Genomic DNA, 17143 nt, shown 5'->3' with positions numbered 1-17143 from the left:
TTTGGCTAAGGTGCCATCTACCAAGATTCTCCGCTGTAAAATTATTTTTTCCTTTATAACTACTCAATCTTTAGGGCAAATACTTTTGAGACCACGTAAAAGTCCTATTTCTGCGAGTTTTGTCTACAAATTTTAGAATCCTTTGATAGATCATACCTGTGGTATTCTAATGGTGACTATTTCCCTTATTCCTTCTATCCTTACTGATTAGAAGTCTTCTGTAAAGAAGACTGGTCACTTCTTCCCCCATTAATTTATTTATTCATTTACTTATTTATACCACTATGGACTCGTGGATATTTATTTTATTCTCTGAGTTATAACCCAATACTAGTATTATTGTTTTGTTGCTCAAGTTGTTCCAATTTTGGCCACAGGAAGCTCCCTCAGGTTGGCTCTGATGCCCTTTCAATGTGGTTTTGTGAACCACTTCCTAACTTTCTGGCATCACAAGATAACTCATGACTCATCTTGTATTTTCACTGCTCAGACCTGGAATCAACCAGTTCTCCAAGGAGCCCTGGTTCCTTTTATGGGAGAATGGTACTTAAAGATTTATTTATTTATTTGAGGGGGTGGGAGAGAAAGAGAATATTGAGCAGACTGCTGAGCATAGAGCCTGACATAGGGCTCAATCCCACAACCCTGAGGATTATGACCTGCGCCAAAATCAAGAGTCAGATGCCCAACTGGCTGAGCCACCCAGATGCCCAGGAGAATGGTGTTTAAAAGCCAAGGTCTGTGTGCTAAGTGTTCACTGCTATGGGGATATCCCTGCTCTAGTCCATCTCAATGGTCAGAGCTAGAAAATATGTATATGACACCTCATAGCTACACACATTATCTGTACTTCTGTATCCTTTTATGTGTATGTGTGCATATGTAAGCAAGCACACACACACATATATACACACACATATGCATATACGTATATCATGAGTCCCTATTGATACGGAGTCCATATTCATATCTATCTAGCATGAGGGTTCATTTCAGCAATCCCCTTTTCATATTTGTAACTTCTTTCCTCAGCAGTGAGAAACCTGGCTCTCACTACCTACATACTTACCTATTGTTCAACCTTAGCATACAATTAAAGTAGTTTCGGAATTGATAAACCATATTCCTGTGACAAATAACCAACTAGAACAGTGACTTCAGTTCCTTCTGTCATTCACCTTGCAGTGTCCACTTAAACCACTGTTTTCCACAGGTATTAGGATGGCTCCTTTATTGCCCACACTCTTCAATGTGCCTACATGCTTCATCTGTAGAATAAGTAGACTGATTTGTCATAGACTGCATTCTACCTTTCATCCTATATCTGGGTTAATTTTTTTTTTACTTAGAGTAAAATTTACTCTCTCTGGTATACAGTCCTATGCATTATGTCAGAAACACAGCCATGAATCTTCTACCACAGAACCACACAGAACAAGTGCATACCCCAAAATTATCTTGTGCAGCCCCTTTGTTGTCAACCTGTGACTACCAATGATCTCAATTCCTCCCTATAATTTTATGCTTTCCAGAATGTCACACAGTTGGAAATACACAATAAGTAGCCTTTTGGGTCTAACTTCTTTCGTTAGCAAAAAGAATGTAGGATTCATTGCTTGTTGCATTAATCAACTGTTTATTCCTTTCATAACTGATAATAAAAATAATAAAATAACACTGGTTCCTTTTTTTTCTTTTTATGTACTATTCCACTTATGGATATGCCTATTTTTTTCAAGCTGAGGCATTCTTAAACCAAAAAGAATTCATTAACATATTGGCCAGCCTCCCTGATCAGTACATATCATGCTTTTGCAGCATACACTATTTGTTTTATCTCTTAGATCAAGAGTCAGCAAATAACAGCCAGGCAGTAAATATTTTAGGCTTTGCAAGTCATATATTTCTGTTGCATATTCATTTTTTTACAATCTTTTAAAAATCCAAAAATCATTCTTAGCTTATGGGTCATACTTTAGGCTATAGTTTGCTGACCTCTACATCTTAGATAAACAACTATATTAAAAAAAAAAAAAAAGATTTTATTTATATATTTGACAGAGAGAAAGCAGGACAGCACAGGAAGCAGCAGAGGAAGAGGGAGAAGCAGGCCCTTCCCTGAGCAGGGAGCCTGATGTGGGGGGCTCAATCCCAGGACCCTAACTGGGATCATGACTTGAGCTGAAGGCAACCACTTAACTGACCAAGCCACCCAGGTGGCTTATAGATATAAGCAACTATATTTACAAACATTATAATACTGACTGTATTTCCCCCAGAGGAACGATGAAAAGTCCAAATGCCATAAATTCTAATCATTAAGAGGCCAGCCGATATGACTCAATGAAGCGAACTTTAAAAAAAAAAAAAAAAAGACTCATGGCAAGGTTTCTTTGGAGCAACCACTGCCAGTAGAGTGAAATATACACATTCTGGTACAATCTCCCCATCTGTGTAGTCAATGTTTGCTTAGGGTGAAGACAGTAACATTCATAATGGAAAGTGCCATCAGCTGCAAGGTACCTATGGGAGGAATGTGCATATCTGTTTGTGTATCTGGCCAGCACAGTCATCACACAACACAGTCTGCCATAGTTATACTATGATACAGTCCTCTGCTGAAACAATTAAAAAAAAAAAAAAAAGCAGGTATTTTTTAGTTAAAAACAATATATAATATGTCCTAGACAAAAGCTACCTAAATCTGTTCAGTGAATGTCTTAAACATAATGCATATTTTTAATTGTAAAGGCAAAACAAAGTTATAAACAAATAAAATAATATAAACAATAAAACCCTAGATGATCCAACATACAACCTTTCCTTCCTTAGCTACCCCAACCACCATGTCTTAGAACCCACTTAACTATAAAAATTTGCTCATTCTGTTTTATTTCTATGGGATATCCCCCTCTGTCTGCATGCCCTTCTCGACCACCCTGCTTTGGCTAACCTACATCTGTTCTCCCCTCCTCCAGGCCTTCTTCCCTATGCCCTGCAGGCTGGCTCCCCATCTCTGTAACATGGGCACATTATCACACTGCACCTGAAATCATCTGTTAACTGATCTGCTTCTTCCATTAGACTGTAGTGTCTTAAAGAGCCTAACATATCTTGGAATTTGGATAACATATCTTTGTATTTGGAATCGTAGGTGGGTAGCACATACTGGTCAGTTGAAAATTGTTCTGCTTTATCTTTAAATGTCTTACCCTGTGTTAATCCGGGGGCAACCACAATTTGTAAGAAGTGAGGGAAATTCTTATATAAAACCAGCCAGTATTTTGTTTTACAATGATAAGCAAATCATTTGACTAAAAGCAGCACTCCATGTTCCCATCAACTTCAGATATTTTAATGCCAAGTGACAAAATGCTGATGTTTTGAGTTTTTTTTTTTTTTAATGAACATTCACATTCTAAAAATCAGCCAGCCAGAGTTGTGCTTTTCGTAGTTGAGACAAAAGATGCATCTGATAATCAGGTTATTCAAACAGATTCCAGACTGGGATGAGCCGCAAGTTGAAAGCCGCCCTTCTGACCTTACAGCAGAAAGAAGATATACAGAGCTTTCTGAAACTAACTGCATGTGACAGATTTCAGCTGAAAACACAGTTTTATTTATTTCGTGTGCTAAAAAAAGAATACAATCTAATAGGCCCTTAGTTGATCCAAACTACACTGGCAAGAGAGGATTAAATTATCCTAGTGCACTAAATGCCGTTTTAAAAACACAAAAGATAGAAGATACCTGCTTTGCAGAGGCTGAATCTTAGGAGACTTGGGCAGCTTAGATGCTTCAATCGCAAGAAGCTGGACGGCACCGTTGTCAGATGCAATGGCTAAGTAGTGGGAGCCCTGGCAGAACGTAAGCGTCTTGACACGTCCTCCAATTCGGCTGTATGTAAGAGTAGATCTGTACAAAAGAAAACAATGCATTTCTGCAAAGGCCACAGAGCATTATTATTGCTATTACTAAGTAAATATTCACATGGCTATTAACCAACAAAATTAGTGCTTTGAGGTCTGTTTCACCTCCTCAATCTCCTAACAAACCTTAGAATCCTGACCAAAAGCGCTGGCACAAAATCAACTTTTCTTCTATTTTCAAATGGCCATCCCCATACACATCTCTCCTATCAGAGAAAAGCTGTCATCCCCCTTTCCAACTGAAGCTCCCATTCATGTTGCCCTCATCCAGCTCCCCTTCCACTCTTACAATACCATAAGCCCTATTCTTGCACCATTCAGTAATTCTGTAATTCCCAAGATGCAGCCTGACACAGCAGGAAAAACACTGGCTTTGGAATGAAAGACCTGAGTTCCAGTACTGACTACTCATATGACCTTGGTCAAACCACTTACCTTGCTATGTATCAGTTTACTCATCTACAAAACAGGACTGCCCTAACTTCTCTACTTGGAACACAGTGAAGCTCAAATAATATGTAAATAATAAAACACTCAAAAATGCAAAATATTTATTATAATATTCAGTCTCTCCCACACACATGCTGACCTCTTCAGTTATCTACTGCCCTTTCTCAAATTCAATGCCAAACTGCTTGACTATATGAACTACACAGGGTGCCTCCCATGATTACCAATTCCCCCTTTCAATGCCTTCAGTACCTCCTTCATAAGGTGCGTACTCATCCTTCTCTAGGGCCATACTTCTGAAAGATCACAAGTCCCTAATCACCAAATTTATTCATCTCCATCTTTTCTGTTTGTTTCATTTTATTATGCAAGCTAATATACTACAAAGAATTATTAAAACTATAGAAAAGAATATGGAAAAGTAAAAACATTTATAATTCTATCTCCAGAAACACTATTAACACTTTGTTATATAACCTTCCAAAGGGTTTTCTATGCATATTGTAATATATTCATATCTGCTTCGTAAATAAATATGGAATGATGTGTTGTATTTTTTATTTATCTTTACTCTCTAGTTCACTTTTTCTTAATCCCAGCTTTGTTGGAACACAATACCAATAAGGTACCAGTATGGTAGATGAGTATAGAGATCCAGGGACAAGGCACTGGGAGACACAGGAGTGCCATTATTGTTCAGTCTCTTGCATTTGTTTGCTCTCTCTCCCTCTCTTTTAATATTTAGGTATAATTTACCTATCATGAAATTCATTCTCTTAAAAAGATTGATAGCACAGTCACTAAGTTTTATAACCATTACCATTATGTAATTCGAGAACCTTTACATCACCCTGAATAGAAACCCTGTACCCATCTGCAGTCATTCCCCAATCCTTCATTCCCCCAGGTCCTGGCAACTACAGATAGTCCTTGACTTACAACTTCTCAACTTTATGATGGTATGAAAGCAACAGGCATTCAGTTGAAACTATCCTTCGAACTTTAAATTTGATCTTTTCCTTGCTAGTGACATGCCATATGATCTACTCGTAATGCTGACCAGTGGCAGTAAGCCACAACTCACAGGCAGCCACGTGATCATAAGGGTAAAAAACTAACACACTTAAAACCATTATGATAATCTACAATGACTCAGTTTTTCTTTTGGTAGTCAACAAATTACATGAGCTACTCAATGCTTTATTATAAAACAGGCTTTTTTTTTTTTTAATCTATTTATTTATTTGACAGAGAGAGAGCAAGAGAGGGAATACAAGCATGGGAGAGGGAGAAGCAGCTTTCCTGCTGAGCAGGGAGCCCAATGCGGGGCTTGATTCCATGACCTAAGCCAAAGGCAGATGCTTAACAATTGAGCCACCCAGGCGCCCCTAAAATAGGCTTTGTGTTAAATGATTCTACCCAACTGTAGGCTAATGTAGGCTAAGCATTTGAAGGTATGCTAAGCTAAGCTATGATGTTAGGTAGGTTAGGTAAATTGAATGCATTTTTGACTTAACAGTATTTTTTTTTTAAGATTTTATCTATTTGACAGAGGGAGAGATCACAAGTAGGCAGAGAGGCAGGAAGAGAGAGAGAGAGGGGGAAGCAGGCTCCCTCTTGAGCAGAGAGCCCAAAGCAGGGTTCGATCCCAGGAACCCGGGACCATGACCCAAGCCGAAGGCAGAGGCCTCAACCCACTGAGCCACCCAGACACTCCTGAATTAACAGTATTTTTAACTTATGATGGTTTTATCATGATATAGAACCCTATCATAAATCAAGGAAGATCTGTACTAATATACTTTCTCTCTGTGGATCTGCCTATTCCAGATATTTCATATAAATGAAACCATACAATATGCTAGCTGACCTTTGAATTGGGTTTCTTTCACATAGCATGTTTTCAAGGTTTATCCATGCTGTAGCATGTGTATTTCAATCTTTTTTGTGGCTTAATACTCCACTCTATAGAGGATACACCACATTTTGTTTGTCCATTCAATAGCTTACAGACATTGTGGTTTCTACTTTGGGGCTATTATGAATGCTGCTGCTGTGAACACGGGTGTATAGCTTTTCATGTCAACAAATGTTTTCAACTGTCTTGGGTTTATACCTACAAATAGAATTGAGCGGCCATTATTAGGTAACTCTGTATTTAGCATTTGAGAAACAGCCAACTATTTTCCATCATTACTGCACCACTTTACATTCCTACCAGCAACATATAAAGGTGCCAGTTTCTCCACATCCTTTCCAGCACTTGTTACTGTCTTTTTAACTACAGCCATTCTAGTGGGTGTGAAGTGGTATCTCACTGTGGTTTTGATTTGCATTTCCCTAGTGACTAATCATGTGGAACAGCTTTCTGTATATTTATTGGTCCTATTTGGAGAAACATCTATTTGAATCCATCATCCATATTTTAGTCGTCCTTTTATTGTTGAGTTGAAAAAGTGTGTGTGTGTGTGTGTGTATATATATATATATATATATAGAGAGAGAGAGAGAGAGTATATTTATATTTACAAGTACTTCTCTCTTTCTGGGGGTTATCCTTGCACTTTTTCGATAGTGTCTTCTGAAGCACAAATGTTTGTAACTTTGATGAAATCTCACTTGTCTCTAAACACTCCTTTAAGCTACAGTCCGTAAGTTTTGGCATGTTGTGTTTTCATTTTCATTCATCTCTAAGTATTTTCTAACTTTCCTTTGAACCATTGGTTATTTAGCCATGTGCTGTTTCATTTCCATATATTTGTCAATTTCTCAGACCTTTCTGTTATTGATATCTAGTTTCATTCTACTGTGGTTAGAGAACATATATATTAATATGTTACAAAGCTTTTGAATTTCCTGAGGCTTATTTTATGGGCTAATATATGGTTTAATCTGCAAAGTGTTCCATGTACACTTGAAAAGAATTTATATTCTGCTACTGTTGGGTGGAGTGTTCTATTAAAATCTCTAGATCTGGTTAGTCTGTAGTGTGATCAAATCTATTTTCTTTGTTATCTTATGCCTACTTGATCTATCCAATTTTGTTAGTTTTTGCTTCATTTGAGGGATGTGTTATCTGGTGCAAATGTTTGCAACTGTTATGTTTTCCTGATACACTGACTCTTCTATCATTATAAAATGTCCTTATTTATCTATAATAGAAACTTTTGTCTTAAAGTTAATTTTGTCCAATATTAATATAGCTGCTCCAGTTCTCTTCTAGGTACTGTTTACATAGTGTATCCTTTTACTTTTAACCAACTTGTATCTTTGAACCTAAAGTATATCCCTTGTACATGGGCCATAGCAATATTTTTCTAAGCTATGTCTCCTGAGGCAAGGGAAACAACAGCAAAAATAAACTGTGGGGAGGGATTACATCAAAATATAATCATCTGCAAAGCAAAGGAAACAGTCAACAAAACTAAAAGACAATCTATTGAATGGGAGAAGATATTTGCGAAGGACATATCTGATAGTTAGTATCCAAAATATATAAAGAACTTATACAACTCAACACCAAAAACACAAATTATCCAATGAAAAAATGGGTAGAAGACATGAATAAACATTTTACCAAAGAAGAAATACAGATGGCCAATAGACACATGAAAAGATCAACATAAGGGGTGCCTGGGTGGCTCAGTGGGTTAAAGCCTCTGCCTTCGGCTCAGGTCATGATCCCAGGGTCCTGGGATAGAGCCCTGCATCGGGCTCTCTGCTCAGCGGGGAGCCTGCTTTCCTCTCTCTCTGCCTGCCTCTCTGCCTGCTTGTGATCTCTGTCAAATAAATAAATAAAATCTTTAAAAAAAAAAAGATTAACATAACTCATCATCAGGGAAATGCAAATCAAAACCACTATGAGATATCTCCTCATACCTGTCAGAATGCCTAAAATTAAAAACACAAGAAACAAGTGTTGGTGAAGATGTGGAGAAAAAGGAACCCTCATACACTATCAGCGGGAATACCAACTAGTGTAGCCACTGTGAAAAACAGTATGGAGGGTCCTCAAAAATTAAAAATTGAATTACTGTACCCTATGATCTAGAATTGCACTACTGGGCATTTACCCAAAGAATATGAAAACACTAATTCAAAAAGATATATACACCCCTATGTTTACTGCAACATTATTTACAACAGCCAAAATGTAGAAGTAGCCCAAGGTCCACTGATCCATGAATGGATAAAAGATGTGGTATATATACACAATGGAATACTACTCATTTCAAAGAATGAAATCTTGCCATTTGCAACAATATAGATGGATCTAAAGAGTAAAATGCTAAGTGAAAAAAAACCACTCAAAGAAAGACAAATACCTTATGATATCCTTCATATGTACAGTTTGTTTCCAAAGAAAAAAAGGGGACACACCAAAAAACAGACTCTTAACTACAGAGAACTGATGATTACCAGAGGGAGGTGGGTTGGGGGGATGGGTTAAATAGGTGAAGGGGATTAAAAGTACATTTATCATGGTGAGCACTGAGTAATGTACAGAATTACTGAATCACTGTATTGTACACCTGAAACTGAGATAATACCGTATGTTAACTATACTGCAATTAAAATTTTTAAAACTGCATAAAGTGTTCTTGTAGACAGCACGTAGTCATATGTTTTTTTCATACTTTCTGCCAAGTCGGTCTTTTGATTATATTTATATGATTATCAAAAAGGTAGGATTTATGTTTGACATTTTGCTATTTGTTTTCTCTATCTTACACAGGTTTTGTTGTTATTGTTATTGTATTCCTCCATTACTGCCTTCTTTTATGTTAAAATGTATTTTTTAGTATACCATTTTAATTCCTTTGTTGTTTCTTATACTTCATGTTTTTGAAAGGTTTATTCCAGTGGCTTCCCTGGGAAATACATTTGATATCTAAAGATGTCAGATTAATACCAATTTGATTAATACACAAAAACTTTGCTCCAAATTCTCTCTGTTCCTTCCTCCTTTTTCTGTACTACTGTCACACAAATTCTAGATTCATATATTACGAGCCCATAAACACGGTTCTATAATTATTTATGTGGTTATCTTTTAAATAAGACAATATGTAAAAAGAGTTATAAAAATGATTTATACTTTTATATTTACTTATATATTTACCTTTATCAATGTTTTTTATTTAGTCATGTGAATTCAAGTTACTGTCTTGTGTCCTTTTCTTTCAACACAAAAGATACCTTTAAGTATTTCATTTAGGGAAAATCTCCTAGCAATAAATTGTTTTTTTTTTAATATTTTATTTATTTATTTGACAGAGAGAGATCACAAGTAGGCAAAGTAGGCAGAGAGAGAGAGGAGGAAGCAGGCTCCCTGCTGAACAGAGAGCCCAACGCGGGGCTTGATCCCAGGACCCTGAGATCATGACCTGAGCCGAAGGCAGAGGCTTAACCCACTGAGCCACCCAGGCACCAAATTCTGTTTTTAATGACTTTGGAATGTCTTAATTTCTTCTTTGTTTTTGAAGGACATGATGGATATAGCCTTATCAGTTGACAGTCTTTTTCTTTCAACACTTTGAATATGTCATCCCACTGACTTCCAGTCTACACCATTTCTGATGAAAGTCAAGCTGTTAATCTTATTGAGGACCCCTTGTATGCAATACGTCCCTTTTCTCTCACTGCTTTCAAAATTCTTTCAAAGGTTTGCTTATCTTGTGTCTAGTATGGCCACTCCTACTTGGAGTGCACTGAGCTGCTTAAATGTGCAGATTAATGTTTTCCAAATCTGGGGAGTTCTTAGCCACTGTTTCTTCAAATATTTTTTCTCCTCCTTTTTCTCTTTCTTGCCTTCTAGGACTTCTACTATGTGTGTGTTGGCACACTTGATAGTGTTCTGCACGCCTATGAAGCTCTGTTCATTTTTCTTTATTCTTTTTTAGTTTTTGCACCTTTGCTTGGATAATGTCAACTGATCTACCCTCAGCTGGTTTTGTCTCTTGCCAGCTGAAATCTGCACGGCCTCTCTTGTGTATTTTTCATTTAGTTCACTTACTTCATTTTTTCAGTTATTTCATTTTCAACTGCAGAGTCTCTATTGATCATTTCTATAACCTTATTGATATGTATATTTGGTGAGACATTTTCTTCACTCACTTTTAATTCTTTAGACCTGTTTAATTCTTTTATAATATTTTTAATACCTAACTTAAATTCTTTGTCTAGTAAATCAAATAACTGAGATTACTGAGGAATAGTTTCCACTGTTTTTTTTTCCTGTGTATAGACCATAGTTTCCTGTTTCTTTTCCTGACCTGCAATTTTTTGTTCAAAACTAGATATTCTAATTCATATGTCAATTTTGGAAATAATATCCCAAGGTTTTTGCTGTTTATTTAGTGACTTTTCCAGGATTAATTATCTAAAGTCCATAATCTTTCTCATGCATAGCCACTAAAGTCTTTGTTCAGTTAACTTAGTGGTTGGTTAATGACTAGACAGACATTTCCTTTCCTTACCTGCCTTGAAATGATAAGTGTTCTAGCCTTTGTTGAGGTTCACTGTGTTTGTGGTACACCTTCAACAAAACAGTTTACAACTCTGCCTTATCCTTCATTTTCTCTTTGCACAGTCTCAAGGTCAGCCAGAGGCAAAAACTCGGGGTCTTCTCAGTTCTTTCTTGAGCATGCACAAAACCCTATACATGCATGTGGCCTTAAAGATATCCATGAGTATGTCTGAACTTTTCAAAGGCCCCTAAAGACTTCTCATTCCCTAGTTCTTCCTCCTACGTTTTTTTGTTAGCCTCTTGTTAGCTACAATCAATAATGCTGCTACATTGTTAAACAGCAAACAAGCTGCTGCAATGTTAAACAAACAGCATTAATAATTTCAACAAATGCCCTGTGGGCAGCTTTTTCTCAAAGAATAGGTTGAGTCAGATCAAATAAAGATAGACACTGAGAACGGAACTTTCAGCAAACTGGCAAAAAGGTCAAATAGTGACAATTCTCTAGAAATGGGGCTTTTTAGCATGTATGACCCCTCTAGTTACTACTAAGCTGCTGGTTTTCAGGGCTACCACAGCTGTGGGACTGTGAGTTTCAAAGTTACTGCACAGCATGATAAAAGGTTGGGGGACTATTAGTTTTCAAAGCTACCACACTGTTAGCTAAACGGGGATAAAATTAGAGAACGCATGGCTCACTGTTCTAAGTCAGCTGATTTTCTTGAATAACACTATTCAAACTAATGAAGGACTTAGTTAATTTCTAGAGTTCTGAAAAAGTTGATTTTGACAGTAGCTACTAATGTTCTATCCTTATTTTGTCATTCCAAAAATAGACACCCTATGTGAGTTCTTAAACCTACTTTTCAAACCTACTTTCTCACACAATGTGAGAAAATCAGAAAATATTTTATATCAAAAAAACTTATTCCCACAACACCAATTTAAGTTACATCTGCAAGTATTTGCACCAACACTTACTTATCCAATTTTACCTCTACTGCTGAACCTCTAGTTTGTTTCTAATTTTTTTACTATTATAAAGGAAGCCAATCTGAACAGCCCTTAAAACTAAATCTCTGAGTTCATTCATAGTCATTTCCTTAGGATATGGACATCATAAGTGCTTGTAATATGTATTATCAAAAAGCCCACCAAGGATGATGGCTGTATCGATTGCATTCCACCAAAGGGCACTGTATGAGAATGACCAATGACCTTACTAGGTTTTCATGCTAGTTGGCTTTTTCATTGCATTTGAGAGCTGCCTCTAAATTCCTTTCTTAGAACTCTTTCTTCCGTTGCAGATGTAACTTAAATTGCTTCTTCTTTCTCCTTTCCTGACCACCACTCTTCCTAACCCCAAAATTCAACTGGCAAAGATCAAGTCCTCAGGCATCCTCAGAACTTAATACAGGCCCTTACGCTAACTTTTCTTCAGAGTAGTCACTCCACTCAAAAACTTCAACATCCAACACCACCAGCAACTCTAAAATATGCAACACTGTAACTTTCTTGCACACCTCTCCTAGTGTGTCAACTCTTCACCGAGATAAAACTCCACTGAGATGTTCTATCATTACATAAAAGTACCAAATTCATCAACCTCTCCTAAAATTGAGAAGCTAAATGTGCCAAAAATAGAGTAACACAAGAAACACATAAAGAAAATATGATTTAGAATACTATAAAGTTTTTAAAAAATTTATGTAAGAGATTAGAAAAATAGCAATTTTTCACAAACTGAGTCCCCAAGGGACAAATCAACAGTTTAACTCAAGAAAGAAGTGACTGGCAGGGCCAAGAGCTGGGTGGCCTAAATCACAATCATACTCCATGAAAAAGACAAGACTGGGAACTGGGTCGCCAGCCAGCATAACACATAGGGGAAAAACCTCAATAGTCAGAATGTACTAGCAATATTTCCTAAGAAAATACTTTTTCTTAGGAAAAAGTATTTTTCTTAGTCTTTTACTAAGAAAAAGGAGTTTTGTTGCTCTTTCCCAGCCACCAGCTGTTCCCCACTTGGATCTGGCAATAATAAGGGCGTGCTTTTCCCCTAATCCAGTTCATGAAGGCATATGATGAAGGTAACACATTCTGTCCCATTCCTCTCCTCTCCACTGTGGAATGAAGCACCTCTGAGCCAAGGCCTACTGCACTCCACAAATAAGACAGCAGGTGTTACAGAAAAGCAAGAGAACAGCTGCATCCAGGGTAAATCCAATATCCTAATTATCATATAAACTTCCCAAAGACTATACAGTCAGCTGAATTGCCACATTTTCTGGGATACCACTGTCTGAAATGTGACCCTGGGATACCACTCCCTAAAATACGACACTGGAATACAGAAGGCATGGTTCAGTAATAAAAATCATTTGGGAATTAACAAATGAGGCTTTTGTAAAGTGAAACAATGATTCCAAGTTTGTTTGTTTGTTTTAAAGATTTTATTTATTTATTTGACAGAGAGAGAGATCACAAGCAAGCAGAGAGATAGGCAGAGAGAGAGGGGGAAGCAGGCTCCCCGCTGAGCAGAGATCCTGATACGAGGCTCAATCCCAGGACCCAAATATCATAACCTGAGCCAAAGGCAGAGGCTTAACCCACTGAGCCACCCAGGTACCCCCAAGTTGTTTCTTGAGAGGTTTACACATGTCAACTGAACTTCCCCTCTTAATAAAGGGACAATGAATTCAACTGATCATGATAGTAACAAAGAGCCATTTGAAAAAAATTATCAGAAGATTATTAGTATTTTAAACAAAGTACAAAATAGTAAAAAGTAAGTAAAATAAAGAAAATACTCTTTTAAACATAGAGTATTAGTATTTTAGACAAAATACTAATGAAAATGCTAACGATGGTGAGGAAAAAAAATCAAAAGAATGGTTGTAGGCACGGAGAAGGCAGGAGTTTTCTGTGAAAGGACACTAGGGGACATTCTTCTGGTGTGATGGCTACATTCTATATCTGGAGAGAGGTATAAGTTGCCAAGTGAATGGTATTTGTTGGGACTCACAGACTGGTTCACTTAAGATCTGTGCATTTCATAGAATATGAATTTCATGTCAAACAAAAAAAACTTATAAACATGTACTGATCTCTAGCTAATGATAAATAAGCTGAAGTGTTTAGGGGACATATACTAATGTCTGCAACTAATTTTGAAATACATTTTAAAAAGATGAACTGATAGGAGGATGGATAATATCATGACATGGCAAATAGAGTAAAATTATAGAATCCATGTGGCAATATGAATGTTCGCTGTGAAACCATTTCAACTTTACTTACATGTTTGAAATTTCATAATGAAGTGTTGACAAAAAATTACTAAATGGAGCCAGGATTCTGTTACTGGTTTTGATTTATGTTCTGACCAATGTAATACACCAAAAAGGAATGAACATGAAAATAATCAAGCAAAAACATAGAGCTCTTTTAAAAAATAAACAGTACAAAACTGTATTACACTGTTAAGAGTACATTTCTTATTTATCAAAGATATTTTGTTTGATGATTTTGTGATTAACTGTAGTTAATGAGTAAAGCACCAGAGATTATCCACATTTTTTTTACACATGAAATTGAATTTTGATTGCTAGTAGCTTTTCAGATCCAGACCAAATTTAATCAAATATTTAATATGGTAGGACTGATGGGAATGGGGAAATGGGGAACTGGCAGACAAACAGACCGCATATCAAGAAGGGGGGTGGGGTTATGGACATTGGGGAGGGTATGTGCTTTGGTGAGTGCTGTGAAGTGTGTAAACCTGGTGATTCACAGACCTATACCCCTGGGGATAAAAATATATGTTTATATAAAAAATTAAAAATAAATTAATAAAAAAAGGGACATAACTATAAACATACAAATCCAAATCACACTTAACCAAAATCACATCATGCGTAAAGAGTCTTAGAGATTTCAAGTCATAACTAGTCCCCATCTTGACCATAACAGTGGGGCAATGGCATAGTAAGTGCTTTCCTTATACAGCTAGCTATTCCATCATTATTTTTCTTTTGCTCATGCTCCATTAACCCATTTAGTAAATCTTATTGGGTCTACCATTAAAATATATCCAGAATCTGATCTTGAATCACCTCCACCTCTGCTTGAATCACTGCAATAGCCTCTAACTGCTCAGTATCCTCAATACAAGAGCCATAGTAATTCTACTAAAATTTAACTTAGATCATGTGTCTCCTCTGCTTGAAATCCTCCAAAGGCTCCCATCTCACTCAGAGTAAAAGTCAAAGTCCTTTACAATAGCCAACAAGGCCCTATGTAATCTGGTTCCTCTTATTCCTCCCTCTTGCTCACTCTGCTCCAGCCACACAGACTTTTCTGCTATTCCTTAAAACATGCCAAACATCTTTCTACCTCAGAGCCTTTGATATCCCTCCTTTCCTGTGCCTGGAATCCTCTTCCCCAATATATCTACATGACTTTCTCCTTCACTTGTTTCAGGTGATACCTTTTCTATTAGGCAGTCTCTAGTCAATTCATTTAACATTCTACCTATCCCTCTTTCCTGCTTTATTTTTCTCCAAAATTTTTTACCATTTAACATACTATATGTTTTATTAATTTATACTGCTTATTGTTTGTCACCTCTCATAAGAAGGAAAGCTCCAATGGGTGCTGGGTGGCTCAGTGGGTTAAACCTCTGCCTCTGGCTCAGGTCATGATCTCAGCGTCCTGGGATCAAGCCCCACACTGGGCTCTCTGCTCAGCATGGAGCCTGCTTCCCCCTTTCTCTCTGCATGCTGCTCTGCCTACTTGTGATCTCTGTCTGTCAAATAAATAAATAAAATCTTAAAAAAAAAAAAAAAAAACAAGGAAAGCTCCACAGAACAGGTATTTTTGTCCATGTATTACTGCTATATCCCTGGTTCCTAAACGGCACCTGTCAGAGTGAGCACTCAATAAACATTTGCTGACTGAATGGATTCTTCTCCCAAGCATTATTACCTGGTAGTGGTGGTCTTCCCTTCCATCTTTTGACTGTTCCAGATTTTCACTGTGCCATCATTTGAACATGTTGCAAAAAGTGAATGTTCATCAGAGACTCTAATTCGATTCACAGCAGATTTGTGTTCATGAAGATGTGCAACTAGTAGCCCTTTAGGACGCCACCCTAAGGAAAAGCAAAGGAGTCGGTCTTAAACTACAGTTTAAAAATACAATATTCCTCTCACCTCCAGCTAAGTCACAATGACCAGCAGGAGAACAATCATAAGAACTAAACAAAGGGTACTACTAGCTAAACAATACAGAGTGGTCTATTAGACCATGACAGTTAATGTTATTTAGTAAGACATCCAAGATAGCAATTAAGTGCTGACCAAGACTGCACTTGGGGGGCGGGGGGCTCCTCTAGAGTCTAGTGCACAGTAGTCACTTACCACCTGGAAAAACCCTGACTACTTGTTCAATAGCCAGAGACAATGGCTATCCTATACCTAAAGACACTGGATGATAGGGAGGCAAGCTTGTTCTCAAAGTCTCAAAGACCCAGATCCACCATAATATAATGTATAACCTTAGGGTACTTATTTAAACTGAGCTTCAATTTCCTCAAAGGTAAAATGAGGGAAATATTACTTAGCCCAAAGGATGGCTATGGATAAGCAAGATATATAAAGTGTCTAACATCATCTGAGGTCCATAGTAAACAACCAAATGTTGATTTCCTCTCTACCTGCAATCATTTATTGTATAGCATCAACATTTTAATTAAATAGTATTATGAATTATAGCCTCAGAATGCCCATGGATTTTCTAGTACTTTATGACATCTATACACTTGTCTTATTATGCATATTCTTTTGTGTATGATTAATTTCCTTTAATAAATTATAGATTTGCTAAAGCCAGAGACCATGTCTTATCCATTCTGTGAATCATTCACAGTACCCAGCACAGATCTTTGCACATAACTATCCTCAATCCTTGATCCTTTCATATTAAGTGAAACATTTAATATTTAATATTAAGTCAATTTTAAAATAAAACAGAAAGCTATGCTAAAGATGGTCCTATATTAGAATTAAGCAGAGTGCCTAATTAAGTGATAACAATGTCATTTTAGGATAAAATTATTTTTTATCAGAAAACAAAAATGAAACAGACTATTGCCAAACCTGGTAAACTCTAAAATAAAAAAAAGTTTCCCCCTGGATCTCTAGTTCACATGTGTAGGAAGAAAAGCTGAATGTGATTTTTAAGGAGGATATGCTAGATTTGAAGGTGATCAAAAACACTTAGCCATGAAGTCTAG

At 36.9% G+C, this 17143-nt stretch overlaps 1 protein-coding gene across 2 annotated transcripts in view; it reads right to left on the bottom strand.

Moving 5' to 3' along the window:
• PIK3R4 (phosphoinositide-3-kinase regulatory subunit 4) overlaps positions 1-17143 on the bottom strand; it is a 79747-nt gene that overhangs the window by 8628 nt on the left and 53976 nt on the right. For both annotated transcript variants that reach the window (XM_082684254.1, XM_082684255.1), the window contains exons 13-14: positions 15835-16000; positions 3751-3915 (exon numbers count right to left, since the gene is read on the bottom strand). In XM_082684254.1, the coding sequence (XP_082540380.1) occupies positions 3751-3915; positions 15835-16000 (331 nt within the window). The remainder of the gene's footprint in view (positions 1-3750; positions 3916-15834; positions 16001-17143) is intronic.

Source organism: Mustela nivalis, assembly GCF_964662115.1.
Source record: "Mustela nivalis genome assembly, chromosome: 1".
NCBI classification, from domain to species: Eukaryota; Metazoa; Chordata; class Mammalia; order Carnivora; family Mustelidae; genus Mustela; species Mustela nivalis.
The sequence above is the reverse complement of the archived record's forward strand: the minus strand, read 5'-3'. Positions and strand labels throughout refer to the sequence as shown.